This window comes from Neoarthrinium moseri (assembly GCF_022829205.1).
Source record: "Neoarthrinium moseri strain CBS 164.80 chromosome Unknown scaffold9_Wmoseri_CBS_16480, whole genome shotgun sequence".
Classification (NCBI taxonomy): domain Eukaryota; kingdom Fungi; phylum Ascomycota; class Sordariomycetes; order Amphisphaeriales; family Apiosporaceae; genus Neoarthrinium; species Neoarthrinium moseri.
In genome coordinates this window covers 473456-489026 of record NW_026055123.1, presented here as the reverse complement: position 1 = coordinate 489026, position 15571 = coordinate 473456, and the positions used below count along the sequence as shown (strand labels likewise).

At 50.5% G+C, this 15571-nt stretch overlaps 8 protein-coding genes across 8 annotated transcripts; 5 read left to right on the top strand and 3 right to left on the bottom strand.

Annotated features, from left to right (window-relative positions):
* Positions 1–308: 308 nt before the first annotated feature.
* On the top strand, positions 309–1426 carry JN550_003748 (uncharacterized protein; the record flags this gene model as incomplete). Its single annotated transcript, XM_049315186.1, has 3 exons — positions 309–368; positions 426–827; positions 878–1426. 3 exons carry the CDS (start codon positions 309–311, stop codon positions 1424–1426), a joined length of 1011 nt encoding a protein of 336 aa, XP_049174318.1.
* A 694-nt stretch (positions 1427–2120) lies between these two features.
* Positions 2121–3305, bottom strand: JN550_003747 (uncharacterized protein; the record flags this gene model as incomplete). Its single annotated transcript, XM_049315185.1, has 1 exon — positions 2121–3305. The coding sequence occupies one exon, from the start codon at positions 3303–3305 to the stop codon at positions 2121–2123; it is 1185 nt and encodes a 394-aa protein (XP_049174317.1).
* A 708-nt stretch (positions 3306–4013) lies between these two features.
* JN550_003746 (uncharacterized protein) lies at positions 4014–6086 on the top strand (the record flags this gene model as incomplete). The annotated part of the gene is made up of 8 exons (XM_049315184.1): positions 4014–4230; positions 4316–4336; positions 4391–4670; positions 4728–4846; positions 4903–5064; positions 5121–5392; positions 5458–5594; positions 5657–6086. 8 exons carry the CDS (start codon positions 4014–4016, stop codon positions 6084–6086), a joined length of 1638 nt encoding a protein of 545 aa, XP_049174316.1.
* A 631-nt stretch (positions 6087–6717) lies between these two features.
* JN550_003745 (uncharacterized protein) lies at positions 6718–9198 on the top strand (the record flags this gene model as incomplete). Its single annotated transcript, XM_049315183.1, has 7 exons — positions 6718–6903; positions 6964–7023; positions 7078–7127; positions 7220–7835; positions 7970–8367; positions 8440–8480; positions 8543–9198. 7 exons carry the CDS (start codon positions 6718–6720, stop codon positions 9196–9198), a joined length of 2007 nt encoding a protein of 668 aa, XP_049174315.1.
* Positions 9199–9223: 25 nt separating this feature from the next.
* JN550_003744 (uncharacterized protein) lies at positions 9224–10253 on the bottom strand (the record flags this gene model as incomplete). Its single annotated transcript, XM_049315182.1, has 2 exons — positions 9224–9881; positions 9940–10253. The coding sequence occupies 2 exons, from the start codon at positions 10251–10253 to the stop codon at positions 9224–9226; spliced, it is 972 nt and encodes a 323-aa protein (XP_049174314.1).
* Positions 10254–11121: 868 nt separating this feature from the next.
* Positions 11122–11938, top strand: JN550_003743 (uncharacterized protein; the record flags this gene model as incomplete). Its single annotated transcript, XM_049315181.1, has 2 exons — positions 11122–11272; positions 11325–11938. The coding sequence occupies 2 exons, from the start codon at positions 11122–11124 to the stop codon at positions 11936–11938; spliced, it is 765 nt and encodes a 254-aa protein (XP_049174313.1).
* A 326-nt stretch (positions 11939–12264) lies between these two features.
* JN550_003742 (uncharacterized protein) lies at positions 12265–13956 on the bottom strand (the record flags this gene model as incomplete). Its single annotated transcript, XM_049315180.1, has 5 exons — positions 12265–12425; positions 12476–12684; positions 12737–13194; positions 13247–13767; positions 13827–13956. 5 exons carry the CDS (start codon positions 13954–13956, stop codon positions 12265–12267), a joined length of 1479 nt encoding a protein of 492 aa, XP_049174312.1.
* A 435-nt stretch (positions 13957–14391) lies between these two features.
* Positions 14392–15453, top strand: JN550_003741 (uncharacterized protein; the record flags this gene model as incomplete). The annotated part of the gene is made up of 1 exon (XM_049315178.1): positions 14392–15453. One exon carries the CDS (start codon positions 14392–14394, stop codon positions 15451–15453), a length of 1062 nt encoding a protein of 353 aa, XP_049174311.1.
* Positions 15454–15571: the final 118 nt, after the last annotated feature.

Sequence of the window (15571 nt, the reverse complement as noted above, 5' to 3'; positions counted from 1 at the left end):
CCGACTCGGAGCCTAGTCCGCCATCGAGCGGCTGTTGATCGTTACGGGCCGGAGGCAGTCCAAGAGACCGGAGGTGGAGCCCAGTGCACTCGGAGAGAACTCCGGGAGTAATCGACCGCACGCGTGTTGCGACTGTGTGGTGGAGAGAGATGCGGGGATAGTTACTCCAACAAAAGAAGCCTGGAGGGTGCATCTTGTTGAAGTCTGGTTTGCCACATCATTGATATTGTCGAAGCCCTGTCGCCGTACGACTCCAGTAGGCCAATAATCCAGCATTACCATCACCCCTAAGCCAACAGAATATCATCATGGGAGCCAAGATCGCTGACGCTAAGGCCAAGCCTTTACCCCCGGGGGTCTATACTCCAGTGAGTAGCAATACCCAAGACAAATATCCAGACCAATAAAACTGATGGATCGCATAGGTGATCACACTCTACGATGATACTCCAGCCCAGCCCGTGAATCTTGACGCCATGTACACGCATTGCCAATACTTGGTAAATAGTGGCATGCATGGCTTGGTATACTTAGGCACCAATGGAGAGCTGGCGCTTTTGACCCATCAAGAGCGACAAAACATTATCCGTACCGCTCGCAAGGCAGTGACTGACCTGGGGTTGCCTGATTACCCTATAGTCGCCGGTATCAGTGCACAGAGCACCTTTGAGACGATACAGTTCGCAAAGGAGGCTGCTGAGGCAGGTGCTGGTTGGGGATTGCTTCTGCCCCCGAGTTACTGGGCAAAGGCCCTGACGTCCGATGCTCTGATCGCATACTATCGTGATGTTGCGGATGCTAGCCCCATCCCGGTCGTTGTCTACAACGTGAGTTTATGAGATCTCCAAATCATGTCGTAGTGCTGACCATTGACTAGTTCCCGGGTGTCACTTCGGGCGTAGACTTGGATTCCGATCAGCTCGCCTCTTTGGCATCGCATCCGAACATAGTGGCTACCAAGCTGACCTGCGGTAATGTCGGAAAACTTACCCGTCTGACGTCCAAATTCGAGCCGCCGTATTTCGGCGTCTACGGCGGCAGCAGCGACTATCTCCTGCCGACGCTGCATTCCGGCGGCAACGGGTGCGTGACTGGGCTGGGCAACTGCTTCCCCAAGTCCACGGCCAAGATCTACGACTACTGGGCCGCGGGCAAACTCAACGAGGCGCGTGAGCTGCAGGATCTGGTGGCCAACGCCGAGTGGGCCTGCAAGAAGTCGCTGTCGTGTACGAAATACGGCGCGTGGTGGTACGTGGGTCGGCAGATAGGATTGAACGACGAGAAGATGTTCAAGATGCGAAAGCCGTACGTCGAGCTGAAGGATGACCTGAAGAAGTGGAGTATCGAGACGATGAAGGTGCTGGAGGATATGGAGAAGAGTCTGCCTGGACGGAAAGGGGCCGCGGCGGTGAACGGTACCTCATAACATTCTACGATATGTAGATTATTGATGATGCTCATATGCTATTGAATACCTTACCTTCAACTTCCATATCACTGTCCCTCAATGTCTTGAGTTATGACTTTCCAAGTGTACATTTTGAATCGTGGCATATCATCATCAAGCCGTTCTGGCGGGCATATTCACTGCTGGGCAAACTGTGAAGATTCAGTGATTGAAAGCGTTCTATAAATCTATGCGATTAGGACACTTTGGGCACTTCCCTCTACCACCAAGTCGTCACTACAAGAAGAGGTTGCCGAATCCGCACACACAAGATGGATGCCTATACTTCTGGCTCACTCCACGGGGTTTCCACTCGAGAGAGTGACCAGGGGAAAAGAACCCCTAATAGTAGCTCTTCTAGTGTATGCGCCTGCAGCATTCCCAGGAAAGTTGCCTGCTCTAATAGCGATAAATAGGATACCCTCGTCGATATGGCTGAGCGAGGTTTACCAACTTATCAGACATTCACACACAGTCAGGAGTCAGATGGCTCGATGGAAACCCTGGTGTCAAAGCCCCGGTCAGATCGTTGTGGAGAAATTCTTATTACACTCGTATACATCGGATTCGCCACAACGTTACTGTCCTACTTGTATAGGGTTTACAGTGATTGGTTTCGAAAAGGCTATTAGAATGCATGGATTCGAGTAAATACCTCTAATTACAGCTAAAGCTACATCGATTCATTTACGAAAGCCTCTACATCCGAAATATGCACGTACTTGATGTTCTGCCGATGGTACGTGTAGGCGATGTGAACGCTCTTCTGGCTTTCCGAGGTGCGGTCCACATAGATGCTGGGATAGCTGAGCTCTCTGTTTGACCGTTCCTTTGAGTTGTTCGTCATACAGAACCCATCGCCATCCTCCAGTACTCTATACTTCCAAGTGACACCGTTGTCCTTCGACAGGCCAACAGAAAGTGCTTTGCGCGGGGTCCCCCAGATCGCCGTCTTCCCATCAACACCTGGCTGGTTCACCCGTGTGTCGTCCGCCGGGGTGATATCATCATAGAGTCCTTCCCTTCGGGCCATGCTGGCGCTTGCACACGAATCGTTGAACACAATGACGAGGTTCCCGTTCGGCAATGTAGCTGAGCAGATTCCCGAATTTGGATTCGGGAGGGTCGTTTTGGTGGGAGCTGTCCAGCTGATGCCATCGTCTGAGGTAGCCCGATATATATGGTCTGCCCAACGGCTGCGGAAAAACGCTACATAGGATTTATTCGCAGGAAGCGCGACGATGTTCATGTGCACGCATCCTCTGGAATTTGGCACGCTGCTCTCGGCCCATGTCTTCCCGCCATCTTTGGTGTACATGACTGCTGATACATCGTCACTCCCGATCCACCGAAATCCAGGCGGCGCACGGCAGTAGAAGATAGGCAACACCCATGTATTTCCGGAGAGAACGACCAAAGGCTGCCGCACAAAAACGCCTTTCTTCCCGGGGAAGGGCTCGAACGGCTCCGACCATGTTTTTGCTTGATCGTTTGAGATGCGAGCTATGATTGCAGCCTCATCTTGGTTCCCTGCTGATTGTGCAGTGTGGAAAAGCCAAATGGCGCCTGTGACGGGATCCCGGAATAGAATGGGGTTCTGTTCGCTGCGGCTGGCGTCGGATGATATACGGACGGGTTGAGTCCACAACGGGGCCTCGGGGTCCAATCTCGATGCGTAGATCGAGATATCTGCGCAGCCTTCCTGGGTTCCTCCAAACCACACGCAAAGCAACGTTCTGTCTGGCAGTTCGAGTAGGTTTGACGCATGGCATTGAACGGTGGCAGCGGGTATGTTGTCAACTCGTGATATGTATTGAGTTTCTGCTCTGGGGGTTTCTTGGGTCGATGTAAGAGACATGACTGGCTGGATACTCTCTCTCTCGCGCAATCACAATATTCGGAGACAACCTTGTCAAATATGAGCTGGCCTGATCGTATGTCTGCTCGCTTCTCAGTTACATCTAGCTTATGTAGGTAACAAATTAAGAGCAACTCAAGTTGCCTTGGCTTGCAGTGGTTTTTCTTGAACTCGAAAAGCTTTAACCCTCTGCCAACCTCTAGCGCTCCTAAGGTTAGTGCAAGACCAATCCTGGGGTACGAGGGAAACTACCATATGCTAAACTCCGGGCTGGTAGATGCTTATTCGCAAGTCGCAAGGCTGACCGAAGTGTAAGCCAGACGTTGATCCTCGGTCTTCTATCCTCTGGATCGGACTTGTCGCCGAGGCGGGGAAGGATCGCGTCACGCTCACTTGACCCATCACTAGTATCCACCCCCACAACAGCTAAGCGGTTAAGCTTTCCGGGGTAATGGGTCTGCCTCCATGCGCTCTCCGTGGTATGTTAATTGGCTAGTCTTGCAAGCAGGGAGAAGAACTGCCGAGTCGAGAAAGGCCTACTATCGACGCAGGAGACGCGCACCAGTTCGAGTTCTCTGCTCTCGGCTTATAAGGTCAAGAACTGCAACGCTGCGAGATAATATACTCCATACGCAGACTCCAATCAGCCACCTATCTTCCTCTCTAATCTTGGACATAACAAACGAGTCTTGCCTGTAGCCATCCAGTATGGGTGGTGGAACTTCGATATGGGCATCCCCTGATTGGAAGTCTGATCCCAAAGAAATCTTCAATTGGAAGCTGTTTTACCTGACAACGACAGTCGCCTTTGCTGGGTGTTCTTATGGCTTCGACCAAGGGAACATCGGAGGAGTACTTACGCTTCCAAGTTTCAAACGTGCATTCGGGCTAGATGTTCTGAGTGAAGATGAAGCTGACCAAAGAGGTTTGTGCTTCTCTCATACATGCATTACTGCTATCAATCTGGGTTTCGAGTACATAGATGAGATTGCTAACGAAAATTTTCACAGCTGGGAATATTGCCGCAATGTGTTCGTACAAGACTTCCTCGTCACCGACATACATGTACTAAATGAAGATCTCAGTGGCGGCTGGTGGCTCCGCAGGAGCCCTTCTCGCAGCCCCATTTGCGGATTTCCTCGGCCGAAAGTATTCGATGATCATTTTCGGTTGTCTATTTCTCGTTGGAGCTACCATGCAGGAAATTGCCACTTTGGACGTCTTCTATGCTGGAAGATTCATCGCCGGCCTGGCTATCGGAGCTACGAGCATGTTAGCCCCTCAATATCTCGGAGAGAACTCTCCCAAGAGCATTCGTGGCTCACTCACAACTTCGTATAACTTATGTATTATCCTTGCATTGAGGTAGGGCTGCCATCCAAACAGTGTAATAGCGAACGAGATACTGACATTGCCCCGCAGTCTGGCTTTCTGGACCAACTATGGTGTGTCGTTATGGACCACGTCAAGTAATCTGCAGTGGAAGTTAGCATTGGGTATCCAGATCATTCCTGGAGGCTTCATGTTTTTGATGATGTTTTGTAAGACTTCAGCACGTTGGCCTACGGGTTTCTCGAAGCTAATCAACCGACACCAGTTGTCATTGATACCCCACGAGCTCTCATTGCTAGAGGAAAGAGGGAACAAGGCCTCAAGAACCTATGCAAGTTACGCAATCTCCCGGCAGAGCATCACTATGTGAATCAGGAGTACATGGAGGTCTGCGCTCAAGTCGATGCCGAGCAAGAGGTCACAAAAGGTAGGTGTCCCGCAATGGAGAGAATGTCATCGGGATCATACGTTGACTCTTCCTAGGACTGAATTATTGGGTTGTTATCAAAGACATCGTCACTGTTCCTAGTAATCGCCGACGATTCTTCCTTGCTGCATGGCTCTTCTTGTTCCACAAGTTCACTGGAACAGATAGCCTGAATTATTTCGCACCGGAGATCTTTGAGATGATCGGCGTCGCACCCGGGTCTCTTAGCCTGTTAACCACTGGCGTTTATGGCCTGGTGAAATTAGCAACAACCATCATCTATGTTGCGTACATCGTTGATCGTGTTGGCCGACGGAGGCCGTTGATGGTAAGCCAAACCTTAAGTGTTACAATGCTCAGTATCACGAAGACTGGCGACTGACTTCATTCCAGGTCGGCGCTCTTCTTCAGGCAACAGCCATGCTTTACATCGCGCTCTACGTGAGATTTGCGAATCCTGACTCTACAGGGGGCACTCCAGCTGGCGGTATTGTGGGAATTATCTGGATCTACATATATGCTTTCGGATGGTGAGAAGTCCCGCATCTAACCTCTTTAGATGTAACGAAAACGTGCTGACTCTGGTGATCAGGTCGTTCGGTTGGTCTGTGGCGCCGTACGTTGTTGCGGCTGAGATCTTTCCCGCCCGCATCCGTTCGTTCTCGATGAGCATCTGCTTCTTTATTAACTGGATTGTCGACTATGGTATTACCAAGGCGACCCCGCTCATGATGACAAACTTGGGCTGGGGTACATTCCTGCTATATGCAGTGTTAACCTACATCGGCTTCGTGTTTGTGTTTTTCTGCATGCCTGAATTCAAGGGGCGGTCTATTGAGTCAATGGACGACTTGTTCCAGCATTCTATCTGGACGATGTGGAAACATGCGTATCCAACGGAAGAGGAGAAGGTCCGTCACGATGTCCAGGAAAAGGTTGTACACAACCTTGTGGACGAGGAAAAGGCGGTTGAGGGTAAAGAACTGGAGGCAACTGTGGTTCACGAAGAGAGACGCGCTTGAATTTTCCGCCGAGTCCATTCAGGATTCGAATAAGAAGAGACTATAAGGCAGCTGAACATCGGAGTTCTGTTTGATCAGGCTTTCAATTGTAATAATGTCTGGCAGCCATTGATGCCCGGGGGTTTTGGCGGAAAAGTTGCTCGAATTGTACTGACGCTCTACTTGGAAGTACGAGAGCCGAACTCCTCCCACTTTACCGGCAGCTTCCTCTACATGGCCAAGACCAACTCTACTCTTGAAGGCCAACATCCTATTCGCCCATGGTTTGATCGCCTGATAGAAACGCGATTTCTGGTGTTCTGTCCCACGATGAGTTCGCGTGTGTGGGTAGGTGTCGCGTGTCGCTGCACTGGAATGACTTTACTTAGCCCGTATCCGAGTAGATGGGTGCTAATTTAAGCTCGTTTCCAGCCAACCTGTAGGCCTGGGGCACCCGATCCGACCACCGCGTAACTTGGGAGCCCATTGGGGTGCCCCCGCGTTGGCTTGGACTGATCTGGCTGGCGTTATCCACCTGCTCCACATCCCCCGAACGTCCCAGTTTTCCCCCATGACTAGCACCCAATGCAAGAAACTTCCCCTCACCTCCAATGAACATCGCCAGGTCAGGCGCTCGATCTCGAATGACAAGATGTCGAAACGGCCATGGGAGCAAGCTGCCACCGATGACGGGTCAGCTCCGGGAGCCTCGAAGCCTCGGAAATACTCCCTCATCGACCATCCACATACATCCCATGCCGCGCCAACGAGCGAGCCCGCGCCAATTCCTAATATCTCGAGGAAGGTAAAAGCCTGCGCAGCATGTCGCAAGCACAAGGTCTGTTGATCGTTCCGCAATCGGAGGTGTCACTAAACAGGCGGCTAACAAGATTTGCAGATCAAATGCATCATGGATGAGTCCGGGCCGCCTTGTCGAAGGTGTTCTGAGAAGAAACTCGTGAGTCCTGTGCTGGTATACTGGCAAAGCATGCCCTGACTGGCGTGGTCCTAGGGCTGCGTGCTGAACAAGAGTCTTCAGACCTTGATTAGCGAACGCTCAGAGTAAGTGCCGCCGTTTCGTGAGGTCAAGGGTCTGACGCGACAGCCTCGTGGTGCAGCATATGCATCAATGGCTTATTAACGGGGTTTCGTAGGTCTTCCGAGGCGATGGTGCATGACATTGAGATGATACATAGCAGCCTCCAAAAAGTTATGAGCACTCTGAACCTGCCTCCTCTTGGACGGCTACAAAGCCCGAAACAGCGACCACACACTCCAAGCTCAGAAGAGCCAAGTGAGTTCCACCACGTGGACGAAGTTCTGCCTTCTTGCGACGTGTCACCAAAAGTCTCCCCGGAGGACGACCATGACCTGCCAAAGGTTCCGATTCAGTCTCTGTATCACCTCACGAAACTCAGCGCCCTGCGTTCCCCAGATGCCGTTGAGCCAGACAGTGCGCCAAGGCGGTCAGGAGCTGTCTTAGACGACTTCATCTCAAGAGGCACATTGCCACTCGAGGACGCGCAACGGCTTTTCCACCTTTACATGAACCACCTGGACCATTTCATGTATGGGATAGGAGGGCGCCATAAGACGCTAGACGCTTTACGGCGTAGTAGTCGCATCCTTGCTGTTTCAATTCTCACGGTTGCTGCTCTACATGATCACCAAAGTAACTCCCTTTATGGCATCTGTAGCAAAGAGTTTCGAAGACTCCTTGCCGCTTCAATCTTCAACCGTCGTATTGACAGGGACTATTTGAGAGCCATGGTGAGTGCAATACTTATAGTCAACTCAACCTGAGTACTCAGGACCGTGCCGCATTGGCATTTATTCAACGCCATTTGCCCAATGAGCACAATCTCTACTTGAGCGCGCATGCCAAAGGCTAATAAATATGTTAGTGCATTGCCTCTTATTGGCTGTCGGAGATAAATTGGACAGTTTCCGGCTACGCCATAAGACGAGCCACCGAATTCAACCTTGCAAATCATTATAACAGAGCCGTTCAAGATGGGAATGAGGAATCGGCTGACTACGTACGGTTATGGTACGTTTTATATATATGCGATCAGCATCTATCGACACTATATGGCCGTCCATCAGTCATTCGCGAAGACTTCGTGATTCAAGGTTGGGATGCATTCATTCAATCGTCTATCACCACCAATGAAGATAAGCGCCTTGTGAGCCAAGTCGCTCTATTGAATATAATACATAGCATCCGCGACCTCTTCGGCCCTGATACAGGCGAGCCTGTGCCACAAGTGTATTCTATGCAGATTGTCAGCTTCGGGCGTCAGTAAGTTAGCCCTGCTATTCCCAGAGTACTACGTTATACTACTATCAGACTTCTAACTAACGCTATCTGTAGACTAGACCAGTGGCTTGGGCAATGGTCAACTGCACTTCTTGGTACGTGATGCTCCATTCCTCATCTTCATTCTACGGTGTTTGTTGATATCCTCTGCTCCCAGAACACCATGAGCATATTGGACGATTCCCAAGAAAGGGTGTCTTACTCCACTTTCACTTTGCCAAGTTGCACTTATATAGCCATGTGTTCCGCGGGCTACGGAATGCCGAGATCCCGTCGTACTTTCTCGACTCGGCTGCCTCTGCGACCACCGCCGCAGTTGCAATCATCAACGCTTTGATTAACGACCCAGAGATCCAACCAGCATTGATAGGTATACCTTCATACATGCACTCGATGACAGCCTTCGCGTCGATGTTTCTGGCAAAACTCGCCATGACATACGGCGACCAGCTTCTCGAAAGAACCGTAGTCATTGAGCTGATCACAAGGCTTATTGATTTGTACCACTCTACAGCGGCGGGGAAGTTTCACCTAGTCAGCATGATGGCAAATGGGCTCGAAAAGATTGTTCAGACGCTGAAAGAGTCAAAGAATCCACAAGAAACAACCAGATACTCGGAGACGCTCCCAACGGGACTGGAGACGAACACGTTCCCAGACTTTGGGGATCTTGGATTCGAAGGCGACAACACCATATTCGATGCAAATTTCCTCATGGACTTCAACATGAACCTTGGTGCATCCGCAATGCATCTTGGCAACGGCCCAACCGCTTTCGAAACGAACGATCTTAGTCCTAGTTTCCTAACGTAACATTCCTCCGTCGCTCATCCGTATCCTACGACTTAAGACTATCAGCAAAGGCCTTCACTGTCTCCACTAATGTCACGTCTCCCTTCATCCCTAGGCTGGTGGCCCTCGAAATATCAAATTTTGCTGGCCAACTGCCAACTATAGCCTCAATGCTGGGGTCCCTTGCTTCCTCGATCAAACTGGTCGCCTTGCTACCACCCACCGAATCCAGGGCGTCCAGAATGTGCTGCACTGTAACTGTAATGCCGGGCAGGTTTACGATTCTGCTCTTGCCAAAGTTCTCTTTGGGGATATCCTTGACGAACACAAGGTTGCTTACCACAGTCTGCGGACTGCAAACCCACATCTCGAGATTTCGAGACACTGGCAATACACTTGTTTCTCCATTCAAAGGCTCCCTTACGATACCACTCGCAAACGAGCTTGCCGCAGCAGACGGTGCACCGGGTCGGACGATTACGGTTGGCAGGCGCACTATGCGTCCATCGAGTAGCCCACGACGCGAGAAGTCGTTGATGTAGGTCTCCACCATGAGCTTCTGCGCTCCATAACTCGACTGTGGCAGGGGGCAAGTCAACTCGCTGGTCACATCACTAGCAGAAGATGGACCGTAGACCGCTAGGGAGCTGGGAAAGATTGTTTTTGTTCCTGGAGCGTGGTGGCGGAGATGGTCTAGCATGGAGCTGTCACGTATTAGCATTACTTTTGATGTGAACTGCGGGCTAGTAGATGTCTGGTTACCGATGGCTATCCCAATTGACCCTCCAGCCTAGCTCAAGGTTCGCTTCTGCGCCGCCAGACATGAGTCCGTGCAGAAGATATACAGCCGAGTAAGATGTAGAAAGCAGAGATGTGATAGCTGCCGCATCTGTCAAGTCGCTCTTCACAGATGTGATACGGCTGGCGTCATTCGATACGGCTGCCGGTATTGAGGGCTCAATGACATCGGTCAGGGTTAAGGTGACATTCGGAGACGAATGTATCAAAGCAGTTGTGAGACCCTGTCCTATGAAACCCGCGGCGCCCGTGATCAATATCCGCTCAGCGCTGGACATCTTTGAATAGATTTGGTGATGGATAGTGAGAGGTCGAAGGATTGGGTTTGTGTGCCACTTTCGAACGGAGGAAACCGTATAGTAGATACTGAATGGATGCGATAAGCCGTGAACTAGCAGAGGCGTTCGCAGATGGTGGGTTGCTCGTTTGGAAATGTCGAGCGCATAAATCTTACCCCAGTAGCGAATTCGTCCGGGTGGAATGATGGCTGACGACAGGGGAGAGTCGCATTGCCCCATATGGATGATTCCAGCTGTTTTTAGCCAATCAGGGAGGTTTCCGCGCTGTCGGCGAGAACACCGGCAGGTCTCCGAACTGGCAATCCGGGGCGGGGCTTGACGATCGATAGGTACGGTACAGTCGTCGGTCAACTACGCGAGCACCCTCAATTCTACGCATAACTATACTAAGCGCAATTTAGTCACTGCATACTATCTGCCTGTTATGCCAGAGCTGACTAACCACTGAGCACTGCCACCATTGCCAGCGAAGTGTCACCACGCCGACACTCTACCATGGAATACACAAGGTGTGTAGTCTCTACAACTTGTGAACGCTCTTTTGACAATCGAAGATTAGGCAAGAGTGGACTCAAGGTCTCTAAGATCATTCTTGGATGCATGTCCTTCGGATCTAGTAAATGGGAAGGGTCACCGTGGATTTTGGACGAGGAGGAAAGCTTGAATGTCATCAAGGCAGCCTATGATCATGGAATCAACACTTGGGTGAATATGCCCTACACCATCATAATGGTTTCAACGCTTACTCTATAAGGATACCGCGGACACCTACTCCAACGGCAAGTCTGAAGTTATCATAGGAAAAGCCCTGAAAAAATTCAACATCCCTAGGAGTAGAGTTGTCATCATGACCAAAATATACAACCCGGTCATGGATGATGACTCGCGACCAGCTTCAGTAAACGACGGGCCACTCGTCAACCAAATGGGTCTCAGTCGAAAGCACATCTTCGAAGCCGTCGATCGATGTTTAGAACGGCTGGGCACCGACTACATCGGTGCGAGTTTCCGAACACGTGTATCATGCCTTCACGCTGACAGACTCCTTAGATGTCCTCCAATTGCATCGGCTGGATCGTGAGACGACCCCTGAAGAGATCATGCGTGCGCTGCGCGAAGTCGTCGTGAGTGGCAAGGTGCGATACCTCGGTGCCTCGACCATGTATACATGGGAGTTCGCACGCCTGCAGTACACGGCCAAGCTCAATGGCTGGACCGAGTTCGTGAGCATGCAGCCTTTCTATAACCTCCTTTACCGAGAGGAGGAGCGCGAGATGCTGCCGTTCTGTCGCGAGACCGGCGTTGGTGTTATCCCGTGGAGCCCCCTCGCAAGGGGCATGTTGGCGAAGCCAAATTCATCGAGTTTGGACACGAAAGACGACAGCAGTATCAGAAGCCAGGCAGACAAAAAGACGCTTAAGTGGTTCGCAGACGCCAATCTCGAGATCGTAGATGCCGTTGAAACCGTCGCGAAGGGTAAAGGAGTCAGCATGGCTTTGGTGGCAATGGCGTGGGTTCTACACAAGGGTTGCTGGCCGATCGTGGGGCTCAGCAACGAGAGGCGAATCAAGGAGGCTGTGGATGCGCTAAAAGTCAAGCTGACGGATGAAGAGTGTGAACTTTTAGAAGCTGGGTACCGGCCAAGAAATGTCGAGGGTATGTAGGAATGGAAGCAATGTTTTGGTCTGAGTCGCTTCTTAGTCATGGTATCGTGTGGGCCATGTGTTTCGTTATCGTTGTTGCAAACTTGTCAACATCAAGGTCAACTTGTATTTCACTAGCATCAAGAGGTGTATTGTACGAAGTAGTGATTGTTCAATTCGTCCTGTAGTGACTTTCTGAGTTTGAAAGGGTGAAATGGAGCTCTTCCTGTTTTGCTGAAGCCCGCTGTTATATCGGATGGTCATCCTGCTCTTTTTGGTCATCACTTGCAATGAATTGAGCAATTCTCATATTATATATTCTATGTGTCATTTAGTATCTAGGATATCTATAGTTTTGCTCTTTCAACTTTCCATGGTACGGCGGGGAACTTGTTCGATGACCTCACTAGATGATTAATGTCGGAAGTATTAAGCAGGTCCGGCGAAGCCTGTTCCAGGTCGGTAATTCCGCATAACCTCATCGAAACTTCGATCTCATCTTTCAAGACTTTGTCTAGTTAGCAGCTATTCAAGTATACTCAAGCTTTGTGGACTTACTCTGTGTCAAGTGCTCGGCACCTTCTTGACCATAGACCAAGGAGTATAAGTACGGCCGTCCAACACCCACGGCAGTTGCACCAAGTGCAATGGCCTTGAGAATATCTGAGCCACGCTCAAAGCCGCCATCTACATAGACTTCCAGCTTGGAGAACACTTCAGGCGCTTTCATTCTGAGCTCTACGAGGTTCAGAATAGCAGGCTGGGCTCTGAAGTCCCTCAAATCAGCAATGCACAGACTGTTCTCGAGAGTTGACTTACGTGTCTAGCGATCTCCCACCGTGATTGCTCAACATGATACCATCAACGCCATATTCAACCGCCATCTTTGCATCTTGCACATTCTGTACTCCCTTGAGAACAATCGGAAGTCCGGAGGTCTCCTTGATCCAAGCTAGGTCGGACCACGTAAGGGACTTGTCGATGTATTGGGCCATTAAACGCCCAAGACCGCCTCCTTTCTTGTCATTCGTAGCTTTGGCTCCGCTGATAGCGGACTGAATGGATCCGGCCGCGATGCGTTCGTCTGCTTCGCGCTTGCCGGGCACCGGTGCATCTACTGTGAGGAAAATTGCTTTAATTCCTAGTTCCTTAGCTTTGAGTAGGAGCTCCGTCGTCTTGTGTCTCTCGGAGTTGACATAAAGCTGAAAGAAGAATGGTTGTTGGGGGTCTCCTGATTCCACTATGCTTCCAAGAGGATACGAGGCGTTGTTTGAGATCTGAATGGCATATTAATATCTCTTGCTCATGACATGAATACCCTCGACTTACACATTGTATGATTCCTTCGGTCTTTGCGGCTTTTGCCAGAGCCAGTTCACCATCTGGGTGGGCCAACATGGCCATAGCGGCTGGACTTATGAAGAAGGGGGCATTGCTATTATGACCAAGTATCTTCCTACGAAAATCCACGTCTTTGACATTTCGTAGAATTCGTGGTTGAATCATAATGCGTCGCAGCAGAGCCTTGTTCTGCTGATGTGTTATGAGGTCTGTAGCTGCTGACGAGTAGAAAGCCCACGTTTTAGGGGTCAGGGATTTGCTGGCAACCCTTTCAAAGTCTGCTGCGTTGATCAGAGTATGTAACTCTGGGTTGGTTTGGGAATCTTGTTCATGCGATGCCTCGTTCTTCTCCCTGGCCTCGCTCACAGCACCTTTGGGCGGTACATCACTGCTTGCCTCTTCTAATATCCCCTTCAGCTTATCATCTGAAAGGTTTTCCTCGAGTATCCCGGGTGCATGGACCGCATCGAACTCATGTGTTGCGTTGGTACCTGCACACTTGAGAAGGACTGTTGCCCAGTCAGGATCAGACATGGTGATGACATGCTTGCAATTGGAGCCGACTCACTTTCCGATCCGCCTGGGTGTTCATCAATGAACTCGGTCAGATCCCATACTTTCGAGTGCACAGCGATCCAGCAATCCTCCTTCTTGTCATGCCTGCGGAGCTCAGCAAAAGAGACTTGCGTTGTGGACATCGTGTGCAAAAGTCGAGTTACAACAGCGTGTTTGACATCAAGGGACCGATGCCAACGCAAGGAGGTCAATCAATGAGCTTCGATTTTAGAGATCAGTTACTACCCCTACCGGCCATCTTTCCTAGCGCCGAAATACCCCACGCTACAGCCAATTAATTGACTCGAATTTTGCCTTTTGCATCTACTTGATCGAATTTCGAGGGATGATGTCGCCGACATTTCGTATCGGTCTTCTCTCCGGTCCCCCGTTTCCCCACCCTAACGGCCCCTTCCCCGCACATCTCCAACCCCATACTCGGGGGACTCGGGGGCGAGCTCGGGAGACGGGGTGCTATTGGAGACTCGTAAATTGGTCAAAATGCATCCGCACGGGGAGGTCTGAGGAACTCTGTTCACTTAGACGCATTGGCTCTCGAAAGTTGTTTCTTAGACAAAATGTCGAAGCCTATTATCTTACATATCGGGGAACCGATCAAATACAACCAAGATTATTACGATAACGAATTCTGCAAACGATTCCGGGTGGTGCGAAATGAGTGCCTGGATCGAGCATCGTTTATACAGGCTCTCCAGGAGAGAAAGTTTGGCGACTTCTCTGCGATATACCGACCACACTTCCAGACTGGTGGTGAAATGGGGGACTGGAACGAAGAGCTCATCACACTGTTGCCATCCTCAGTTCGAATCTTTGCCTCAGCCGGCGCGGGCTTCAACTGGGCTGATGTCGATGCTATGGGTCGGCGTAAGATATGGTACGCAAACGGTGCCGGCGCGAGTGACGAGGCAGTCTCGGATACCGGCCTGTACATGATCCTATCAGTTTTTCGCAATTTCACTCGATCTCAGTTAGCTGCCCGAACATGCGACCCCGACCAATTCAACGCCACACACAAGCTCATAGCGACCATATCTGCCAACCCTCGAGGGCATGTGCTTGGTATAGTCGGTCTAGGAAACATCAGCAAGAAGCTTGCTTACAAGGCAAAGACTGCACTTGGTATGAAGATACACTACTATGACGTGGTTAGGGCATCTGACGAGGAGGAGAAAACGCTTGATGCAACTTTTCATTCCTCATTGAATGAACTCCTGGCAGTGGCGGACTGTGTCAGTCTACATACACCGTTAAATTCACACACCCAGGATCTGATTAGTACCGAGGCATTCGCTGCAATGAAGCCTGGATCACGGCTAATCAATACCGCACGAGGGCCTGTCGTTAACGAGGAAGCACTGATCAAAGCGCTGAAGAGCGGCAAAATATCCGCCGCAGGTCTTGACGTACATTACCATGAACCTCAAGTCTCGAAAGAACTTGCAGCCATGGAGAATGTGACACTCACAACGCACATTGCAGGAGGTGCACTGAACACAAGAATCAACTTCGAGCTTAACGCTATGAAGAATATTATGGCTGTCGTTGGGGACAAGGGAGAATTCATAGGAGAGCCCCTGACACCCGTAAATAAAAAGGCCTTTCAATCAGCATCGGCTTGAGACATATACACAATACAGACTTGCAAGTCCATGAAGCGACTTTCCGCATGTCATGTCACATCTATAGGACTAGCACTGGCTCGTTCCATATTAGCAACCTGTCGTGTAGGTAATTGGT